Below are 23,070 nucleotides of genomic sequence, written 5' to 3'. Positions count from 1 at the left end.
TCGACAATGCTCTCTGTGATGGTAACATATAACTCACAAACACCTGTATATACCAATCAAACTGTGGGCCTTAAAATTCCGAAATTTGGTAAAGTCAGCATGCAATCCAGCTTTGCATGAAAGGAAGTTGCTATGGAGAGCATTTGGATGCAGATGTAAGTGTCCTTCATAGTGAGGTTCTACCTTACTTTATAGACTCTGCAAATTTCACAGTTATGCTAATTGATTACTAATAATTACTTTATATATGTATATTAAGATTGTGTGTAAGTCACATATCATTACTACTAATAACATCTAATTCAGTATTCTATTTGAGTAATTTATTTTTTGTCTTTATTAAATGTGTACTTTCTCATCTCCATCTTTGCCAGTGTAGGATGTAATTAAGAATATTTTGTTTTTAGATTAATTTAGAGGAATTGAAAGAAAAAAGAAAGATACTGATTTGTTTTCTAGATAATATTCAATGGTTTACACATTTGTTACTATTATATACTTTGTGGAATCAGTACATTTAGATAGTTTGTCTGTTTCTTATTTATAAGTACATTGTTAACTAGGTCTGTTTTGAAAATTTGTGTGTTACGTATAGTTACTACTAGTAATATTCAATTAATTCTTCCATCCAAAGTCCTTATCATCATAATTTTTGTCAGTGTGTATCTTAAAACTTTTGCTTTGTTATTTGCTGACACGTTTGTTTTGGCTCCTCTTCCATTGTTCATGATCCTGAAAACCTCATTTTCTCCTCATAATCTACAATTCAGAGTTCTTCCCCACCATGCCTACTTTGTAAATAGTTACTTGTTGCTTTGAGTCATATTTCTCAGTTCAGGGTCCTACCTTTTGGACTAACTTCGGTTCTAAGTGTTTTGCTGGGGAGTACAAATTCCTCTCTGAAATATTCATTCTATGAGTCTTTGCACTTTTCCTTCTATGGATGAATACTTCCTACTTGTTTCCTTTCCCATTTACAGTCCAGAGATTACTCTCCTCCATTCCAGCAGAAAAAAGAATTGGTGGGATTCCTGTTGACAGTGAAGAAGTCTCTTCTTACTTCATATCAGTACCATTCATTTAGAGGGTTTCTTACTCTATCTCATCTAGATTTACAATTGTTTAAGTATTCATCTTTAGAGGATTGAGGTTCTTACCTCTATTTCCAGGATATTTCCATTTTATGGTTTATCAAGGAGTTTTCTTTCCCTGTTATCTTTCTTGAGCCTTTGTCCCACTTCCTTCCTTTCCTACAGAGGGTTATTGTTATGATACATTCTTACATCTCCACAGTGGTCACTTATACCACTGAGGCAGAAGTTACCAATTCCAGGTCTCTGTGCTGTCAGATCCTGGGCCCATGGTCACCACATTGTGGTTTCTTTGTTCCTGGCTCCCTGAATTTAGTGGTGAGTCATTTATCATCTCTCAACAAAATTCTACTAAATGGAGTGGTCTCCCTCATTCCACAGATGTCACCACTCTCTTTCTTCATGCATGTCATATCCATTGTCTCAGCCCAGTGACCGACTCCAGATGTGGCATCTTTCTTTACCTGATACATTAGACCTCCCTCCATGTTCATTTATCACAGACAACAGTATTCATTCAAACTTTGGTCTCTTCACTGTAATTTCTGTTCTTCCAACCCTTACATTCCTCATCTTTCCCTATTCCTTATCCAGTTGACTAACAAAGGTTCATCCAGCTTGTCTAGCTGTTGAGCAGCCTTGCTGAACTCTATTTCTCCAGATTTCATCTGGTTTTGTCTTTTTCTGTCCTTTCCCTAACTTTTCATTCCTTCCAAGGACCTCAATGTGATTCTTTATATTTTTTTCTTGTCCTCCATTTCAGTCTTTAAATTCATGATCTATTTTCTTTTCTTCAAGATCTGTTCCATTTTCTTCCTTGCTTCTAGTTGTTGTCATTCAGAGATTTATGCAATTAAAGTTACTTAAACCTTTTGTCATTCATCCTATGTCATCCTCTCTTTGTCTCTTATGAAACATTTATATCTCACATATTATAAAATTGTAAAGAAAATGCTCTAATAGAGTAAATATTTATAGTTATGTAATTCAGTTATTAAATTAGAGGAGTTTAATACTAACATATTATATCGTTGTGAACTAAAATTCCCTACTGGTGGTGTTTCTGCTAAAACATTTAAGATATTTATAAGTGTCCCATGTGTTTAAAACAATAAAATCTTTCATATATCACGATAAGTCCTGGTGAGGCTGCAATGAGGAAATGTTGGCAGACATCAAGAGCGTGTTTTTTTTGTTTTTTTTATTACCTGAAGAAAATGGTTTGTCTACCTAATTTTATCACTAGAATGTCTAAATTTCTCCAGTACACAAATTTTGACAAACAACAAATAATTTCTAGAAGCCTGCAAATCTCTACTGTTATTACACAGCCTTACACTAACTGAAAGCTTTATGATATCAAGTAAGATCTCTCTGATGTGCATCAACGTATGTTATAACAATAAAATATTATTAAGAATATTTAATTGTGGCTTTGGTAAGTTCACTTATCAGGAAGCAAGTTTCTATATTGTTTAGATTGTAAAAAATAAATGTGTGTAAATTAAGAATATTAAAACATACCTTTGACGAACTAACTCAGGTTCAGAGCTTGCTTGAGGTTTAACTGGTTTTGAAACTGAGGCAGTGGAGGTAGAGGGACATAGAGTGAAAGATGTCACTTTTGGGAATGTTTTATCTTGATCCACTGGCTGTTGCACAATGTTTGGTGTTGAGGTACAGATTTGTGAAGCAGCATGTTGACTGTGAAGAAAAGCAGCAAGGTTGGCTTTGACTGCTGCTGATGAAACAGGATTGGAGAGATTTGAAGTTCCTATTGAGAAAAAAATAATTTGTTCCTCTATTTCTGACTGTGTTTCAGTAGTGAATTGTTTCACACTAATATGGATAAGATAATTATAAGGTTTAAAAAGTTAAGAATAAAAAATCCTAACAGTTGACAATGATATGTAACATAACACACAGGTTAAGATAAATTCAGCAGTACATTATGAAGAGTATGTTATTTTGAATAAGTGTCACAATAAATGATTTATTTTCACAAAATGTTTATATCTTAATACTTAACAGTCTAATCCCATTTTTGCCATTGTCTTCAAATTCTTGGTAGTTACACACAGTAAGTTAGATTAATTTAATGTGATAAAACACACCTTGATGCTGCACTTTGTGTTGCTGGTTAGGTTTAGAGACTGGTGCTGCCATAGTGGCAGTCATGCTGGTAACACTGTAACTGATACTTTGTGAACTTGGCTCTGGAATGACAAATGTCTGTTGAGAGTGTGGCTTCTGTAAGAGGTTCTGCTGGAGCTGGAGCCGAGACCTAGAAAATATGAGAAAACCTTGCGAGTGAAGTTAATATTTTGTTTCATGTAAGTTTTACTTTAGCACAGGAAATATAGTGAGAGACTTCAATGTCAGTGCACCAGGAAATGTGACATGATATAAGAAGAGAAAACTTTGACCTGTACAGCACCTTCAAAAAAGTGTTTTAAAAATTACACACTTAAACATATGTAACATTCTCATGGTCAAATCACACACTTTGGGCCTGATGCTTCAACACACATAGTGTTCTCATAACCAAATAACCTACAGACATTTAACAGTAGAATCACTAACATACATTGAACAATAGAACTGTTAATATACAGTATATTTCTATACACACATTTAATGGTAGAACTGTTAACATACAGTATATTTCTATACACACATTTAATGGTAGAACTGTTAACATACAGTATGTTTCTATACACACATTTAATGGTAGAACTGTTAACATACAGTATGTTTCTATACACACATTTAATGGTAGAACTGTTAACATACAGTATGTTTCTATACACACATATAATGGTAGAACTGTTAACATACAGTATGTTTCTATACACACATTTAATGGTAGAACTGTTAACATACAGTATGTTTCTATACACACATTTAATGGTAGAACTGTTAACATACAGTATGTTTCTATACACACATATAATGGTAGAACTGTTAACATACAGTATATTTCTATACATATGTTTAACAGTAAAACAGGTAGAGTACATTTCTAACAAGACTTTAGAGAGTAGAACCCTAAACTAACCTCTGAAGCTCCCACTGGAGTTCCTCAATACGTTTCTGCTGAAACTGTACAATGTCCTCTTTAGCTGTATTTTCTCCTACCATTGGATCGGTGGTGACATTTGTATCAACTTCCATTGGATCTACTGATGGTTGTATTCCATTGGATAATTGATAGATCCCAACTGTGGGTTCACATGTACCAAAAGCAGCCACAGTAATGGTAGTATCCATGGGTACTGGGGAAGACATGGGCAGAGTTTCACTTTTGGCAGTTTGGTGGAGGGCAGGAGACACAAAGGCACCATCCACGCTGACTGGTCCTGACTGACCACTTGAGCTCGGGATGGAAATGTTACTTGGTGAAGAAGTTGTAGAGAAACTTACATTAAAGTCAGAATAGGGCTTTAACCTTTCAATTAGCTGGGGTTTTGCCCCCGAAACTGGCAAGTTACGTCTCTTCAGTTCAGCTTTCAGGTCACTCACTAACATAAACAATGAATAGGAGATTAAGTTTAGTAGTATGTGTTAAGCCAACTATATTATTAGATAATGATCTAATATGAATATTTTGTAATGACCTACCCTTCATATCTTCTAGTTTTGAAAGGCCTTGTTGGGGTATGTTATTATTGTTTTCAGCCTGAGACTGCTTACAGTGAGTTTGGGACAACGATGAGCCCTCGCTGGAAGATTGGTCCCCAGTCTGTTGCTGCCAATAATACAGAAAGTAAGTTCTAACATCATATGCTGGACAGATACAGTTCAATGCCTTCTTCCAAAACATTGAGTAAACAATGAGGTCTATACAAAGCATGTTGTTCAGTAACAGATGAAACTGGAATACTCAACTAGACAACACAAACAGTTTCTTCAATGAAGTTAGGAGCTTGTTACAATTAATTAATATTTTTGTGAGTCTTCCAGCATCATAGAACGATTTCACACATTATACATATACTGATATGAATCCATTAAAATGAACAAGGTTTCTCTTTATGTAAACATATTAGAAAATGGCATGTAAACAGAAGTTTAGATCATCCATAAACAAGGAGACAAAGTAATGTAAAAACAGAATTTGATATATGAAAAGGTAATTTGAAATTCAAACAGAAAGTAAGTAAGTGACTTACTTGTGAGGGAGACATCAGGACTTGAGGATATTTCTGTTGCCACTCAAGCTGCCACTGCAGGAAGAGTTGTTGCTGCTGAAGAAGCAATCCATATGAAGTTTCAACTGGAGGTAAGAGTGTTCCGTGACTCTTCTGGCCACTAGGGGGGCCCTGAACATGGATATATTTTATTAATTAAAGTATTAATTTAGATTCTGAGAATTGAGAGGGAGATGAACAGAGATGCATACCATTTTATTAATTAAATTATTAATTTGATTCTGGGCACAAGGGAAGGTGAACATGGATGTATACCATTTTATTAATTAAATTATTAATTAGATTCTGGGCACTGAGGGATGTTATTACTTATCATTGTGCAAGCAAGCATGAGCATCTTTTTAACAATGCAACTAGTGAAAAACCAGATCGAAAAGAAGTGGTTCATTATATTACAAACAGAAATCACAAAGAGACTGAATGCTCTATTACTATACAAGTATATCAAGTCAAAAATAATGAGGCAAGTACTACAATCCCACAGTATATCAGTGAATAACAACTTTTAATATACAGAAAAGTGAGTGTGTTTTGGCAACAATGCATTCCAATAATTAGACTTTTGTCATATTGCTAGACAACAAACATGTAATCTAATATTGTTGTTAGTCTGTCTATGAAAAAAACAAAATGTACATACAGCAAAATTGAAAAACAAAATTTATTAACTTACAGTCCCAGTTGATTAAAGAGCTTTGTTTTCTATTAAAAGCAATGGTGATATAGCATACAATAGCCCAATAAACAATGGTGATAAAGCAGACAATACCTTAATTACAAAATGAATTTAACTTAAAACTGAATCAATATATTTAATTTCATGATAAATTTTATACACTCGCCTCTAGAATAGGTGACAAAACACCATATGTTTACTTTAAGCTTATTAATTAATTTCTTTCAAATCATATCAACATTCACTACACTTGAACAATGTTTCACTGATATTAACTGTAAAATATAATTAAAGCTAAAGTTTTATTAACATTATCTCTACAATAAAATCATAACTAGACAGTGTTTTATTGATATTAACTCTAATATAAAATTATAACTAGACAGTGTTTTATTTATATTAACTGTACAATATAAATAAAACTAAACAATATTTTACTGATATTAACTGTACAATATAATCACAACTAGACAATATTTTAGTGCTATCAACTGTACATAATAATAATAAGCAATGTTTTATTGATATTAACTGTAAAATATAATAGTACCTAGACAGTGTTTTATTGATATTAACTGTAGGATATAATAATAACTAGACAGTGTTTTATTGATATTAACTGTAGGATATAATAATAACTAGACAGTATTTTACTGATATCAACTGTACAATATTAATGAAACTAAATAATGTTTTACTGATATTAACTGTACAATATAATCATAACTGGACAATGTTTTAGTGATATTAACTGTACTATAAAATTGTACCTAGACAGCGTTTTATTGATATTAACTGTAGGATATAATAATAACTAGACAATGTTTTATTGAAAGCAATTCTACAATATATTAATAACAAATGTTTTATTGATATTAACTTTACAATGTTTTAGTAATATTAACTGTACATAATAATAATAACTAGACAATGTTTTAGTGATATTAACTGTTCAATATAATTAAAAATGGAGAGTGTCTTATTAATATTAACTGTAGGATATAATAATAAATAGACAGTGTTTTATTGATAGTAACTATACAATATATTAATAACTAGTGTTTTATAGATATTAACTGTACAATATAATCATAACTATACAATGTTTTAGTGATATTAACTGTACAATATTAATAGTAACTAGACAGTGTTTTATTGATATTAACTGTACAATATAATAGTAACTAGACAGTGTTTTATTGATACTAACTGTACAATAAAATTAAAAGTGTATTGTTTCATTGATATTAACTCTACAATATAATTTAATAGTATAATAAAAGCAAATAGTGCTTGATAACCAAGATATATACAATAAAATTAGCTTGACAGTGCTTCAGCACTTTTGAGGTCTGACATCATGTTAGAAATTTAAGTTTATTGTAATGAGTTGTTTCTATACAGAATTTCTTTGATGAAGTTCAAGCTCACTCAGTATGTTTAAAAATGCACCTAAGTAACTAACATTTGAAACAATACATTTATAAAAGTATACACAGATGAGAAACCTTTACTTACCTTATATTCATGGAATTTGATAGTTCTTGTTTTTGGTTGAGACTTTGCTTTAGATTTCTTCCTATTTTTGTTGCAATTGCTAAAATTGTCTTTATTCTGACTTTGTGAAATAGATTGGTTGGACAAAACAGCCATGGAACTTGTTGCCGTGCTTAGATTTGCTGATGGACTAGTACCAGATATTGCTGGCAGGGATAACGGAGAGGCAATCTGGCTTCCAGGGGATGAGATGGATGTGGTTTTGTTAGAGCTTGGAGACTCAAGTGTGGAAGATGGAGAACTGGTGTCCAGAGATGGAAAGCTATAGCACATTATGATTTATTGTAAGTGTTACCTAAAATGGTGTTAAACAAAAATAAATCACGTACTGAAATTTCAATTATTTTCTGGACCACTTGAAGTCATTAGTTGTAAGAGCTGCAGGAAACTTAGATGAAAATCTCCAAGATAAATGTTTAATTTATCTGTTTATAAACATCCTTTACTCAGCTCTAACGGCTGTATATTGAAACCTATTTTAAATAATCCTTAATTTTTATAACAACTACCTTTCAGAGGTAGTTCACTGACTTGGTTTATCCTAGATTTTAATCAAGACAAGAGTCTAGATTGAAACAACTTTCAAAAGATCTTCATTGGCATGTATTTTGTTAAATATATATTATAAACCATTCCAAATTTAACTTTTGAGAAAAAATAATTAGAACACTCTCTGAAAAATAAAACTAAAATAATATACCAATTTAAAAGTTTGTACACGATGTGAAACAAGAAACCAAGAACTATCACTTCAAAATTAAAGGTATTAATATCAAGTTATTTGTTAATTAATCCACAGATGACCGAAGCTCCAACCTGTTCTGCCATTGATCATTTGCCTGTTGAGGAGGTGACAAGTCTCCATCACTGCTGCTGTCTTCATCAGTTGTAAGAAGTGAGAATGAATGTTCAGACCCTTCTTCTTCACACGTTTTTTTGAAAGGTATTTGTCCATCTGGATTGATGGAAATCATGGGCATTTCATTATCTCTGATCTATCTTCAGAGTTTATAAAAATACTTGAAAGATCTTTATTTATTATTTTCAAAAATAATGTATCCTGAAGGTAAAATTCCACATTGATCAAAAGAAATTTCATAAAACGACTGAGAAAAATAACCATGATATTGCACAATGTTTTTAATTATTTCCATCAAACTTCTGCGTTCCTTAATATCCAACATATTTTTAGAATGTATGTTTTCAGTTCTTTCCTTTGAATTACTGTGTTAATTAAATGAAGAATTTCTATTCAGAGACAGACCTTTTCACTTATACTTTCAACTGACTTAAATATATACCTTACTTTACACATTGTTTTTGATTAACTGATATACTAGTTATGATGAAGAAATAAACTTTTCCTCTTAAAAAATAAAACAAATCAAAGATTACAATTAAAAGTTGTGAGACCAACCAAGACAATGTGATTTTTAGAGACAGAAAAACAGGGAATAAATTGGACAGTGAAAGGTAGACATCATATATGGTTCTGAGTGACATGCTTAAACCCTTCTGTTTAACTCAAAATAAAAGGACATAGTCTGGACAGTACACACCTGGGACAGATAAATGTTTGAAGAGAGTTAGTACACCAAGTATTACTAACATAACACAAGAGCTGAGCCCTTTCTTTAGCCCACATCTTATGAATTTTATGTAAATTCTACAGCTGTGCTAATCTGCTAAAACATGAAGAAATGAATGACAGTTTTGAAAGTTCTTATAAACTTATCAGAGTGAGATGGTAGAAACACCACTGATCCTGAATGGCAGAGAGAGATGTGCCACCACTTTTGTTTCAATGCAAAGACACTGGAATGAGAGACCTTATTTGGAACCCAACCTCAACACCATTTGAGTTAAAAACAACTCTTAACTTATTCTTAAATATCCTACAACACAGAGTGTGAGAGAAGGTTCAGCTTAATGAACATATTTTAACTGACATAAGATAAACCTTGATTGTATTAATGTTGACGCGCTTTATGTTCAGTCATATCAAAGGTCATCTTTCATTACAGAGGTCAAGTACCTACATCAGGACTTCAATGTTGTCAAACCACTCTGCAATGGACACTAAATCAAGAAAAATGTTAAAATTGTATCCTTCATAAGAGAACCTAGCATGCTATTAAAAACTATAACTTTAAACTGTGGGATTAATGGTGTATGAAATACAACTAAATAAAGAGTCATACAACTTGTCCCATCCAATAATCTCAAAACTTTTATCTCTCTTAAGACTTTTGGAAAAATGCTTACAACGTACATTAGCTGAAATTGTGTATCAAATAACTGTTTAATCTTACCTTTCACAGCTTGTATTAGTTTCTCGTCAGCTTGAAGAATGTTTCCTTCTATCAACTCCAGAGGTCCAGGCCGATGAGAGATACGGTCATTGAGATTATCTGCAAGCTGACTTTTCTTCAGCTGCTTGTGTTTCTCGTGAAAACTGTCATCAAATGTGGTGTCTACAGCATATTAGAAAATACATAACATTAAGGTCAAAATTAAAGTGTTTATTGTAGATACTGAGAATATGTATAATATAATACAGTTGACAATTTGGTAGACAATGTACATAGCATAAAAATAACTCATTTCAATAGTAATCTACATAGCATCTTCTAAACTAGAGTGCATTACATTAACAATATTCTATAGAGCATATTCTAACCTTAATTCTGTAAGGGTTGCTAACTGGTTGCTGGGAATGTGTATCACTAGGTTGGGGTTTTGGATATAAAGGCTTTCTTGCAGGCTTCAGTTGTTGGGACTTCAGTGAAGAGGGAGATTACATCAACACTGGCCACTAAGGCTATTTGATTTAGTTGATTAAGAATATATTTAAAGTTAAAAGAGTCTTTGAAAAAAGAGCAAAACCCATTAATACACACCCCCAGCAACCAATTAGCAACCACTACAGAATTCACTACCACCAAAACTAACTTTATGTTCAATAACCAAAACTACCTACAAATAAATGGGCTAAGTATGGAGAATCCCATGTCACCAGTTCTAGCCAACATTTTTATGACACAGATTGAATCTCAAGCGATCAATTCAGCCTTACACCCACCACTGTACTGGTACAGATATGTTGATGACATGGTTGCAGGATTCACATCTACAGAACACACACTTAGTTTTTTCAATCACATTAACTCTATAAACCCTAATATTAAGCTCACTTGTGAACAGGAAAAAACTAACCAAATAGTATTTCTTAACCTCAAGATCACTAGAACTGATACACAATTCAAAACAGAAATCCACAGAAGAATCACCCATACTGGATTATACATTCCCTGGGACTCAGCACATAAAACAAAACAAAAACTCAACAATTAAGAAATCAAATAAACACACCCACAAAACTATGTTAACCTGATAAAATTAACGATGAAATCAACAAAATAAAACAACACTTCATCAACATCAACAAGTTTCCTCAAAAAACTGTGTAAAAAATTATATTTACACACCTAGACCAACAACAAACAAACAACGATAAATCCCAAGATACAACAAACTACAGAACTTTATACTGCTGCATACCATATGTTCCTGACATCAGTGAAAAAAAACCAGCAACATTTGGGAAAAGAACTTACAACAAAACACAACATTCCAGTAATCATTAAATTTATTCAAAAACCAGGTACAAAACTAAAAGTCCATATTATATAAAAACTACACTGACAAACACAACACTAACATAATTTATAAAATACAATGCAACAACTGCCATGTCTTTTACATTGGAGAAACAAGCAGAAAAATGAAAACCAGATTCAAAGAACAAAAAAAACAACTTCACACGTTTTCGAACTCTGCAAATCACATAAACACAACATAACCATATAAAACACCTAGATACTAAGTAGGGAAATAAATATAAACAAACCCAAAATCAAAGAAGCCTACTTATACAGCAACTAAAACCAAAATTAAACCAATATAAAGAAACACCTTTATATTTATACTAATTAATAACCTAATATCTAACTGCAACACCCTCTACAATCCCATAAGCTATTTATACTTTCATCCCTAAGACATGTCTATCAACATTCACATTCAAAGTCTTTCTTAACCTGAAAATGACCTAGGAAGGTTGAAACACTGTTCTCTGCTTATCAATAAAAGTGTTAATACCCATACCAGCCATTCCATGATACATTTTTAACAATATTCTACACAGCCTCTTTTAGCCTAGAGCAGATTAGGTTAACAATATTCTGCACAATATCTTCTAACCTAGAGCAGATTAAGTTGACAATATTCTACACAGCATCATCTAACCTAGAGCAGATTAAGTTGAAATATTCTGCACAGTATCTTTTAACCTATGGCCCGGCATGGCCAAGCTCGTAAGGCGTGCAACTCGTAATCCGAGGGTTGCGGGTTCACGCCCGCATCTCGCTAAACATGCTCGCCCTCCCAGCCGTGGGGGCATATAATGTGACGGTCAATCCCACTATTCGTTGGTAAAAGAGTAGCCCAAGAGTTGGCGGTGGGTGGTGATAACTAGCTGCCTTCCCTCTAGTCTTACACTGCTAAATTAGGGACGGCTAGCACAGATAGCCCTCGAGTAGCTTTGTGCAAAATTCCAAAAACAAACAAACAAACAAACAAATCTTTTAACCTAGAGCAGATTAAGTTAACAATATTCTCCACAGTATCTTTTAGCATAAATTAGATTAAGTTGACAATATTCTACACATCATCTTCTAACCTAGAGCAGATTAAGTTAACAACATTCTGATGGTGTTTTAATGTCTATTGATCAGTTTACTGTCCAGTAACAGAAAACAAATCTGTTTGATAGTAAAACATTGTGTGAGTTCTATACAAGATAGTGAAATATTATTCATTCTGATGGTGTTTTAATGTTTATTGGTCAGTTTACTGTCCATTATCAAAGAACAAATCTGATTACTAAAACAGTCTCAGTAGATGAATTCTTCAGAACAAGAAAATAAAACACCACTGATTCTGATAGTGCTGCAATGTTTTTTATTGGTCAGTTTACTGTCCATTACTGAAGATGAAAAACCAAGAAAAGTTCAACTTCTGTGTAAGTTCAGAGCAGTAATGACACAAATGACTTAATGATATTGTAACTGAGAGAAAATACATCAAATATTAGCTTTCTTAGGATTTGAAGCCAAGTTCATGACATGCACATCTTGAAAATTTCTTGCCTTCAAGAATATGTTGGTGAATGAGTTCTTGATGGCTGGGTCGATGCTGTATTTTATTTTTAAGGATGTCACCCATCTATAGAGAAGAATATATTATTAAAAGATTTAAAACTTCAAAATTGTTCTTAATTTATGGTCATTTTACAAGAAAAAGGATATGTAGAGTTAATATTAAAACATTTAGAACAAATTTTTGTTAGTTTCAACAATTTTCATACTTTTTAGTTCAAGGAATCAAATTTATTAACTACCTTTGCTCGTTCCAGTTTTTGTTGCTGAAGATGAAAAGATGGAGGGGCATTCAGTGCTGCTCAGAAAGAAAACACAGTACTCTAATATGTGTTGTTATATTCTAACCAAGCTTACAGTTTTTATTCAATATTCCATATTTTTAAAACAATTTTGAAACCCAAAAATTTAAAACTTTGTTTCATTCACACTTGAAAAAGTATTTTTTATTCATTGACTTTACTACAGATTTTACATACACATATATATATATGCATACAGTATACTATACATATATTTAATCTTAGTGGAAAATAAAATGTGAAGGAAATACATCTAAAAAAATGAAATAGTAGTAATAAAAGCACAGAAAATAACCACAAAACAAATATCGAGTAGAAGCATAAAATAGTTACAAAGATAAACATTTGTAAAAAATTGACAGAAAATATCTAAGTACACTTTATTCTAACTGTAAGTTCTACAGAACTAGAAGACTATTATTATAGTTCACCCAAGTATTACAGAACTAGAAGACAATTATTATACCTCATCCAAATATTACAGAACTAGAAGACAATTATTATATTTCACTTGAGTATTACAGAACTAGAAGATAATTGTTGTAGTTCACCAAAGTATTACAGAACTAGGAGATTATTATAGCTCACCCAATTATTACATACTAGAAGACAATTATTATACTTCATCCAAGTATTACAGAATAAAATAATTATTATAGTTCATGTGAGCATTACAGAACTAGAAGACAATTATTATACCTCATCCAAGTGTTACAGAATAAAATAATTATTATAGTTTGTATGAGCGTTACAGAACTAAAGACAATTATTATAGTTCACCCATGTATTACAGAAGAAAATTATTATTATAGTTCACCCAAGTATTACAGAAGAAGAAAATTATTATTATAGTTCACCCAAGTATTACAGAAGAAGAAAATTATTATTATAATTCACCTAAGTATTACAGAACTAGAAAATAATTATACCTCATCCAAGTATTACTGACTGAATCCACATGAGCACCATTAGCTTTCCATCTTTCTGAATGATTTGCACCATTTTGATTAAAGAGTCCTTATTAACATAGAAGTAACCCAAAAATAGGAATATCACCAATAATGCAAGTAATTCCATTAATTACTTCTAGATCTTCTTTGTGTTTTATATTAAAGGATGGGTTATTTCACATATCCATGTTTCTGTAAGTTCTTAACATTGATACTTATAGGAGACTAAACATGACTCAATAATCAGTATTATATTTTATTGAGACCTCAAGGTGTTACTAAACTATATCAAAAGGTGAAGAGATCAACAGGCCTCAGCCAATACTGGATCTATGATTAGAATTGTGTATTTTCAAAATGGAAATAAGAAAAACTTTTACAGTAGAAACTCTGAGAAATTATCTGGATTTTATTACTTTGAATTTATCTATCAATGTTAGAATTGTTAACAATATAACCTATACAAAAGTATAAACAAATGTTCTTCAGAGGCAATAATATGAGACAAAAACATACGTGGCAAGATTCCTCGTTCTACAAGTTGGGATATAGGGCGACGTTGCAAGAGTTTCTTTTTCAAAGCTAAAGGAAATAAGTTACTTTAAATAATCAAACCAAAAGTATTTGTATTGAAAAAACTAGATTTCTAGAGAAATACAAGGTTGTACAATTACCACATTCATGAAATATTGTTACAAACTATAATTAATTTTACATTTCATAAAAGTACTTCCTGATACTGAACATTTGAATACTAATAAGTGATGAACTGTAGTCAGGTTATATTATGCAATGTCAGTGCAAATCAAAGTTGCAACGTATGTTACAGTACATCACTTGGTACACTGCAGCTTCAACCACTACATTGAATACTCTTTAACTTTCATACATGATTTAGTAAATTTATTGCACATATCAACACTCCATCTTGTGGACCTTGTAAGAATGAGTTTCTCTGAATACAAAGGCTAAACTGGCAAACAAACATAGGTGAACTTTGTCAATGATGCAATTCCTAGGCTATGTTCTGATCTACTGGTCCACAAGTGCCAAAATCTCTTTATTTGAAAAAACTTTCATATCCAATTTAGGTTTGAGGTTTAAATCAATACTGTAGGTTTAGAAAATCAGAACATTAAAGCAATAATATTTCGGGTTTTAGACAGTTCAAAATTTAGACCCAGCATTTAAATGGTGTCGTTATATTTAATTATGTGGACAAACAAACAAGAAAATTTCAAAGCAAAATGTTAATATTTCTTTTTCTTTTTTTTTTGGTAGTCTAGTCCACAAATTCTAAACAGTCAATCCTTACAGTTACACAGAAGTTTGTCAATTATGAAGTGCTAAATATATATATATATATATATATATTTTTTAAGGATTTCATATCAATCTGTCACAGCTTTGACGTTTTTAATATAATTTTTGAATAAGCACTACTTCATTAATATTATTGTGTTTTTTGCACAGTCATAAAACTCGTTTGTTTTACAACAATTACTCAGTAAGCGTAGTTTTTTTATACACAGTCACAAAGCTTATTTTGTATATTTTCTACTGGTTCTCTAACATCCAATTGCTAAGCCTAGTTTATGCTGTGTAATAGTTCTGTAAGCCAGTTGCTAAGCCTAGTTTACGTTGTGTAGTGGTTTTTTTCACACAGTTACTAAGCCTAATTTATGCTGTGCAGTAGTTTAGTGGCACGTATTCACTAACTGGCTAAACCTATATTTGTTTTGCATACCATTATTTTGAATTCAAAATACTAGCTAGCTGGCTTATGTAATATCTCAGTAACATGAGACACAGACAAAAACTAATTTTTGCGTGTAACAGATTACAATGAATACACCTCAAGCCTAGTTTATGTAACCTTCAGATGTTATGGAAGTAGTAAATATAAGAGAGTTTAAGAGAATGTTTGATAATTATATGGACAATGGAATGACTTGTATTAATTATATGACTGAGATTTGTTTTCAAATAGGTTTAGTTCAGTGGCTGGGATAGCCTAAATGGAACAATGGGTCCCTTGTTGTCCCTAAATATTATAATACTTATAGAACTTAAAATTTGTGGACAACAAGAAACATATTCACCCCATTTTCTAAACTAAAAATCCTCAAAGTTAGCCCTTATCATTCAAGTATTTAGTAAACCTTCTCATGAGCTTTCTTAAACCAATTGCATCTACCACATATGAAGGCAACTCAATCTAAATTCTAACAATTCTGTTGAAAAACTATCTTAGTTGAAGATGACTCTCACCCTGTCAAAATTTATAATTGTATCCCTTAATCTTACCATTCTTACTATTAAATACACTAAAAATATTATGTGTTAGCAATATCTATTCCCTTAAAAAATGTTAAACACTTCAACAGATCCCCTTTAACTTATTTTTCTATATCAAGAGAAAACAATTTCAGAGATATAAAATTGCCTTCATAAGACAACCTTTCACCCTAGATATCATCCTAGAAGCCTTCCTCAGAACCCTTTTCAACAAATCAATATTCTTCCTAAGATAAGGAGTCCAAGACTAAACACAGTATTCCACATGTGGACTAACCAGTGGCCTACAGAATAAAATTACGACCTCTTTTGACTTGTATTCAATATTTTTGTAGCTAAAACCTAAAATTATATTTATTCTACCACTAGCATCAGCACCTTGCTTGGTTGGCTAAGAGACTGGACAACCATCACACCAACTTCCATCTCTTCAATAACATTAATATGGTTATTTCCATTAAACTTACAATTCAAATGATGATAGCCCATGCGCATTAAATTGAACTCATTATAATTTGCACAACTCATTAAATCATCGATATCGTTTGCTAAATCAGCAGTTTCCTCTACACAGATATCAACACACAAGACCTTAAACATCAACTGAAAATCGAAGTTACTGACTAAGCTATTTTTCAATACGTTGTATACTTGTATTGCATAGTATTTTTTACCAACTTCTAGTTGAAGTTATAGCATCACTTATTTTACACCACACTGTCTTCAAGTTTAAGTCTACAACTTGTTTGTGTTGTGTCCGGGGATCGATTTTCGTAACAAATAACAAGCCCGTTTTATTAATATTATAAACTGGTTTTGTGACAAGTTACTTAATATTACGTATCAGTTTTGGTACAAAAATCAATAAACTGAATAGTTTATGCTAAAACATTCAAAGTTGATCCAAGAGATGACTTACATTCTTTGTTCTTGTCCATAGACTTCCGAAGAGAACCTTCATCCACCATAGTTTTTGGTGGAGTGATGGCCTCGCGGGACTGGAACAAGGGAATCATATCGCTGCCACCCTCACCTTTTACCCCTCCATTAGTGTTATTGCTATTCCAATCTGCCATTGTGGTCAAGTTTAAATTATAGTCTTTAAACCACTCAGGATAGATGCTAATAATGGTCTCCAAAAGATCCTGGTCTAGTTGAATCCCCCAATACACCCGGTTGTCTCCAGTTCCTGTAAAATCGAAATAAGGGTCCCACTTTTAGTTTTACTCGTAGACTTTCTCTACCTAAGGACCACGATACACGAGTTATGTTTCTTTCCACTTTTTTATGTTTAAAACTATCTATTAAGGAATGTTAAACACATCAAATAAATCTACTGAATGTATAAAATATAACAATTCACACTAGTGCCATGTTACTCTGCACGTAATACTCCAAAATAAAACTTTTAACACCAGCAACGACATATAAGCATGTAAAAAACTGAAACAACTCGGCCATTTCAAATATAACAAGTAAAAGTGTATACATTAAGTTTCTGGCACGCCTTCAGTTTATTCAAAGGGAAAAAACTTCCTTCATTAAACTTACATCTAACTAAAAGCAGGAAAAGTTCTTCTAACAGTTAACTATTTGCTTTTCTTCACCGCAGGCTATGAGAGCTTAGTATCAACCTTACATCATCAAACTGTTCCAGCTGGCGAAGGGCAAACATAGTGAAACAAACTCAGATCTTTCGACCCCGACACATGGTCTGTATTAAAACGTAAAATCATCTCTCATTGCACAACACAGTTAAAATTTTGTTATTTTAAGATTATCGTGCGTTATTATAAATTCTGTTATGAATGTTCAAATATCTCAGATATTTTATCTCTATCTGTTAAATTATAGCCCGCTAGTACAGCGGTAAGCTTACCGATTTTACGATGCTAAAATCATACGGTCAATTCTCCTCGGTAGACACAGTAGATAGTCCGATATAAGAAAAACACACATCTATTAAATTCGATTTATAGAATGTTTTGTTTTTCATACTGTCAGGCCTCCTTTAACTGAGTCAACTAAAGTTTTTGTTCAAATTAGTAATATGAATATTTAAAAATAACCATACGAAATATAATTATCTAATTAATTGAAGGTAATAAAACTGTACTTCATTGTCCCATTTATGTAGTGTTTATTAGTGCAAAATATTTATATGCAGTGCTTAATTTTTTATCCAAAGGCGAAAAACTATAATTAATTCACGACTGTCTGTCTCAGTTGCAACACGAACTGATATTTGATTAATCTGATTTTTCTTCATCCTCATCCAAATAGTTGCTTCAATATCTGTTGTTTTTCACAACCAAAATACGTCAACAGAGGGCGGTTACTTATTCGTTCTTCGAGAAACTGGGTATTATTATTCGATTAATAATTCTAAACCAGTACGTCATGAAACAGACTTGCTATTAATTTTGACTGTATCTAAGATTTTTTGTCAAGAATTACTACCTGTTTAGAGACTTTATTCCCTGACGAATTTAGTTTCAGCAGTATAAACTTTTGAAAGTTAAATCGGTCCTTACTACGACCTCTGGTGAACGTCATATCAAGATTATTTAACGCAGCCGTTATAGTTAAGTTATCGCTTTTTATAGTGCACATGGCAACATTCTATGCTCTTCTCGACAATCACGCAACTTTCCACGTTTTAGTGAGGAAAGAAACATTTTCAAATTAATTTATCACTTGACTAGTTTACAATAGTACAACTTTCGTGTCGCTCTGAAAAAAACAAAAAACTAATACAATTACGGCCTTGTTTACCAGGCTATATATAATAAGTCACACCCTCGTCTATGCCTTAAATGTTAATTACGTTTTCATTCCAAACTCAAGTTTTAGTTCATATGTATTAAAGTTTTACAAGCCTATACAAAACTATATAATACATGCTAAGCACTACCCATAAACACTTGGCTTTGTCGATATATATACATATAATAAATTAAGAAACTTTTTCATTTATAATGCTTCTTTCAACAGTAGATTCATTATCTAACTCAGGAATGAAAAACTATATAGGCTACGTTAAGCCATTCAACTGTGGAAATTTAAGTAGATTTATTGTACAAGCTAAGGAAAGTTAACTTGACTCATTGTCAACTCGGAAAAGTTAGATGAATTGATTGTTGAACTTGGGATAGTTTTATTTATTTTTAAACTCGGGAAAGTCAACTCGTTGTGTTAAAGTTCAAAAAGAGCGAACACGTTTAAAATAAGTCTCTTAGTCTACCGTATGGTTTCAAAGTTGTGAGTTTGATTAATATAGGATAGTTTTTCGTCAGATAAACTTTAAATGTCTCTTCCCGTACGTGTCTCTTTATAAAAATGATTTTTTTCAGTATGCATGTTCACACATAGATGGAGCCCACGAAGATACTGTACACCCAGTACTTGAAGCCTACTTCCCAGTTTTCTTTCTACACAGATAGATTCAGCTTTCAAAAAGATAATTTAATCTTGTACATATATTTTTCTAATTCACATACGTTATGATACTTGTCTTGTACATCTCTTATTTAGTTTTATTTTATAATCAACTTAACTACCATGTTTCATTTTGTAATCTGGTGATTTTAATTACTGACTTAAATAACATATTTCATAAAATATTTATTGTCTATCACAGAGTGATTAGATTATTCAGAATTATTCTTTATCAAAGATGGACTAGTTTATAGGAGATTTTCTTCTTACGTAGATTCACATATAGGGGGAAGAACGAGTACGAAGGCGGGATTTTTCTCTTATTATTTTACTAGATAAACACTAAATAGCGGGAACTGGCAACCGGCCAGGTGAGCCAACAACATGGAATGTGTGCGTGTGACTTATTCGATACAACGAGGCAGACCGACACTGATTCTCTGTCCCACCTCTGCTTCATTTGTTATCTTTCATGCAGTTTCTTTACACACTTTATGAATTATTTTCGTTTTGTTCAGATTTATTATCAACCCATCAAACTATCTGCTCATAAGCTTTTCTTCAACTAACATTATTTTTGTTACAGTAATTTCAATGCACTGTTCCGTATACAAACTCCTAAGGTATGATTTATTTTATAACTTCATTTATTGATAATTTACACTTCATCAGAATATATTTATTTATTTCTAGTTAAGCACAAAGTTTTAGGTTATATAATTCATCAGAATATATTTATTTATTTGTAGTTGAGCACAAAGTTTCACTAGGGCATATAATTCATCAGAATATATTTATTTATTTGTAGTTAAGCAAAAAGTTACACGAGGGTATATCATTCATCAGCATATATTTGTTTATTTGTAATTAAACGTAAAGTTTCACAAAGGGATATTTGTGTTGTGCCCACCACTGGTATCGAAACTGAGTTTTTAGTGTTATAAGCCCTATAGCTTACTACTATGCCATTGAGGAGTATTCCTAAGATTATAAATGTTTTACAAATTGAAAAATCATTTCCCAAGTTCCTTAACATTTTTATTGATCTGTTTCCAAAGTATGCTTGCAGTTATCAATATTACGGTTGTCTTTTAGTTCTTCCAAGTCATGCTTGATATTGGTTTAAATGTAAAACCCTTTACTTACCATGAAATACTTTAGGTTATTAGTAGTAAGTAAAAAGCTATAAGCCAAAACCAAAGAAACTTCTTATATTTTGTGACAATATGTGACTTTCTTTATTCATTTCTTAAACAACATCGATCAACTGTGAACTCGGCAAAACTAGTCTGATACAGCGGGACTAGCAAAACGAATTTCTAGTTATTTTATTCACTGAAATTCACGTTCTGGTAACGAAAATAAATTCGAATATCAACAGTTCCTTATATCCTTGTTTAAAGAATAAAATTTCGCCCAACACTAAATAATGAACTTATCCCTTTGCATCGTAACAATATATTTTACCTTAGGTTTCGAACTATTCTATATCCTAAAGAATCAGTTGTAATACTAACTGAGCCCGTAACGAAACCACCATGGCGAAATATTGGGCATTTTTATAAAACATTTTGGAATGATTAGTCGTTTGGTATTTAATAAACACGAACTTTGTTTTAAAAAATAATTAAAACAGACAGATGTAAATAGGTCATTATTTGGAAATTTGAAAAGTAAAAACAAATGGTTTTGGTTTAAATTTCGCGCAAAGGTACACAAGAGCTATCTGCGCTAGCCGTCCCTAATTTAGCAATGTAAGACTAGAGAACAGGCAGCTAGTCATCACCACCCACCGCCAACTCTTGGGCTACTCTTTCACCAAAGAGTAGTGGGATTGATCATCACATAATAACGCACCCACGGCTGAAAGGGTGAGCATGTTTAGTGTGACGGATATTCGAACCCGCGACCCTCGGATTATGAGTCGAATGTCTTATCCACCTGGCCGTGGCGAGCCAAAAACAACTGAATGACCAGTTTGTCAAAATTGGTATTTATTTACAAAACGTGTTTATAAACATTTAGGTCAAGCTTTTTAACAAGTAGCTGGAGTACCCGTCCCCTGGACGGAAGTTATGTAAATTCATAATTAATGAAAGATTATCTTAGAACATGAAAAGCTGCTTCCCTTATATTTAATTGTTAAAAATAAAATAAAATAAATGTCCATAAAAACCGCAAAAGTCAAAAACTAAAAACTTGTATCTATGTCTCCATGGGCCCATCAAACCTTCATGCTAAATGTGAAGGTCTATTAAGAGAGGGCGAAATAGTGGTAAAATACACGAAACACGAGAATGTTCACAAAAAACAGTAAAATGCAAAACTGAGAAATTGTACGTACGAACGCATGGAACTAATGACCCTCCATAACAGTTTTAGTAAAGATCCATACACACCATGCGAAGTAGTTACAGGAACGTACAATAGACAGAATTATCACACTTCTCTTCTATAGATACACGATGATATTGTCTATACTACCAACAGATAGGGCCAAAGTAGCACTCGAACATGTAACTTACAGTTCATATTACATATTATTTTAGAATATGTACAAGTAACCAAAATTATTACATTAAAAATTAGCTTTTTCAAAAACTTATTACATACTAATAGCTTCCAGCAGAATTTTATTTGAATTCTTAACATTCTCAGGTATTCTATATTTCTACGCAGTAAAAAGAGAGCTAGATTTGAGTATGATATTATTCTAAGCAAACAGATGCTGGAACTAATTAAACTTTCCCGTCTCCCTGCGCCTCAGATCTCATTTACTGATTAGTGAGACAGAAATTAAACAGAACACGACTTACTATAGAATTAGCTCTACAAGAAAGAGAAACAACCTTAATATAGGGTATCTTATGGTGAAACCATAACTTAAGTTATATAATTACCTCTGAAAGGGGAAGAAAAAAACGTGAATTTAATTTACCAACTGTTGAAACCGTAACTTAAGTTATATAATTAGCTATAAAAGAAGGAAAAGCATGAATTTGGTGTATTAACTGTCTAAACCATAACTTAAGTTATAGAATTAGCTCTGAAAGGAAAAGAAACAACGTGGATTTAGTGTATCAACTGTTGAAACTGTAACTTAAGTTACAGAATAAGCTATAAAAATGAAAAAAAAAACGCATTTAGTGCACTGAAGTTACGCCCATGTAGCCGTAGGTGTTGCTATATGACCCTTGCGGTTGCCTATGCTTCTAGCCACGTGTCTACATGTTCTGGCAACAAGCCTTTGGATACTAATGGCAAGTGACAAATTTAACTGAGCGATGGATGGCAAGAAAATCACTCACTGTCTCTCCCGATATTTTAA

At 32.2% G+C, this 23,070-nt stretch overlaps 1 protein-coding gene across 6 annotated transcripts in view; it reads right to left on the bottom strand.

Annotated features, from left to right (window-relative positions):
- The window catches only part of LOC143257914 (uncharacterized), a 45,722-nt gene that overhangs the window by 5,768 nt on the left and 16,884 nt on the right, over positions 1–23,070 (bottom strand). For 5 of the 6 annotated variants that reach the window (XM_076516958.1, XM_076516962.1, XM_076516959.1 and 2 more), the window contains 12 exons: positions 17,224–17,493; positions 14,523–14,588; positions 12,997–13,052; positions 12,746–12,821; positions 9,848–10,009; positions 8,352–8,490; positions 7,497–7,797; positions 5,264–5,413; positions 4,713–4,839; positions 4,150–4,612; positions 3,206–3,375; positions 2,616–2,865 (listed from right to left, as the gene is read on the bottom strand). In XM_076516958.1, the coding sequence (XP_076373073.1) occupies positions 2,616–2,865; positions 3,206–3,375; positions 4,150–4,612; positions 4,713–4,839; positions 5,264–5,413; positions 7,497–7,797; positions 8,352–8,490; positions 9,848–10,009; positions 12,746–12,821; positions 12,997–13,052; positions 14,523–14,588; positions 17,224–17,493 (2,230 nt within the window). The remainder of the gene's footprint in view (positions 1–2,615; positions 2,866–3,205; positions 3,376–4,149; positions 4,613–4,712; positions 4,840–5,263; positions 5,414–7,496; positions 7,798–8,351; positions 8,491–9,847; positions 10,010–12,745; positions 12,822–12,996; positions 13,053–14,522; positions 14,589–17,223; positions 17,494–23,070) is intronic. The other variant, XM_076516960.1, reaches the window with a different exon arrangement.

This window comes from Tachypleus tridentatus, chromosome 7 (assembly GCF_004210375.1).
Source record: "Tachypleus tridentatus isolate NWPU-2018 chromosome 7, ASM421037v1, whole genome shotgun sequence".
Classification (NCBI taxonomy): domain Eukaryota; kingdom Metazoa; phylum Arthropoda; class Merostomata; order Xiphosura; family Limulidae; genus Tachypleus; species Tachypleus tridentatus.
Note: the sequence above shows the minus strand (reverse complement) of the source record. Positions and strands in the feature narration are given on the sequence as shown.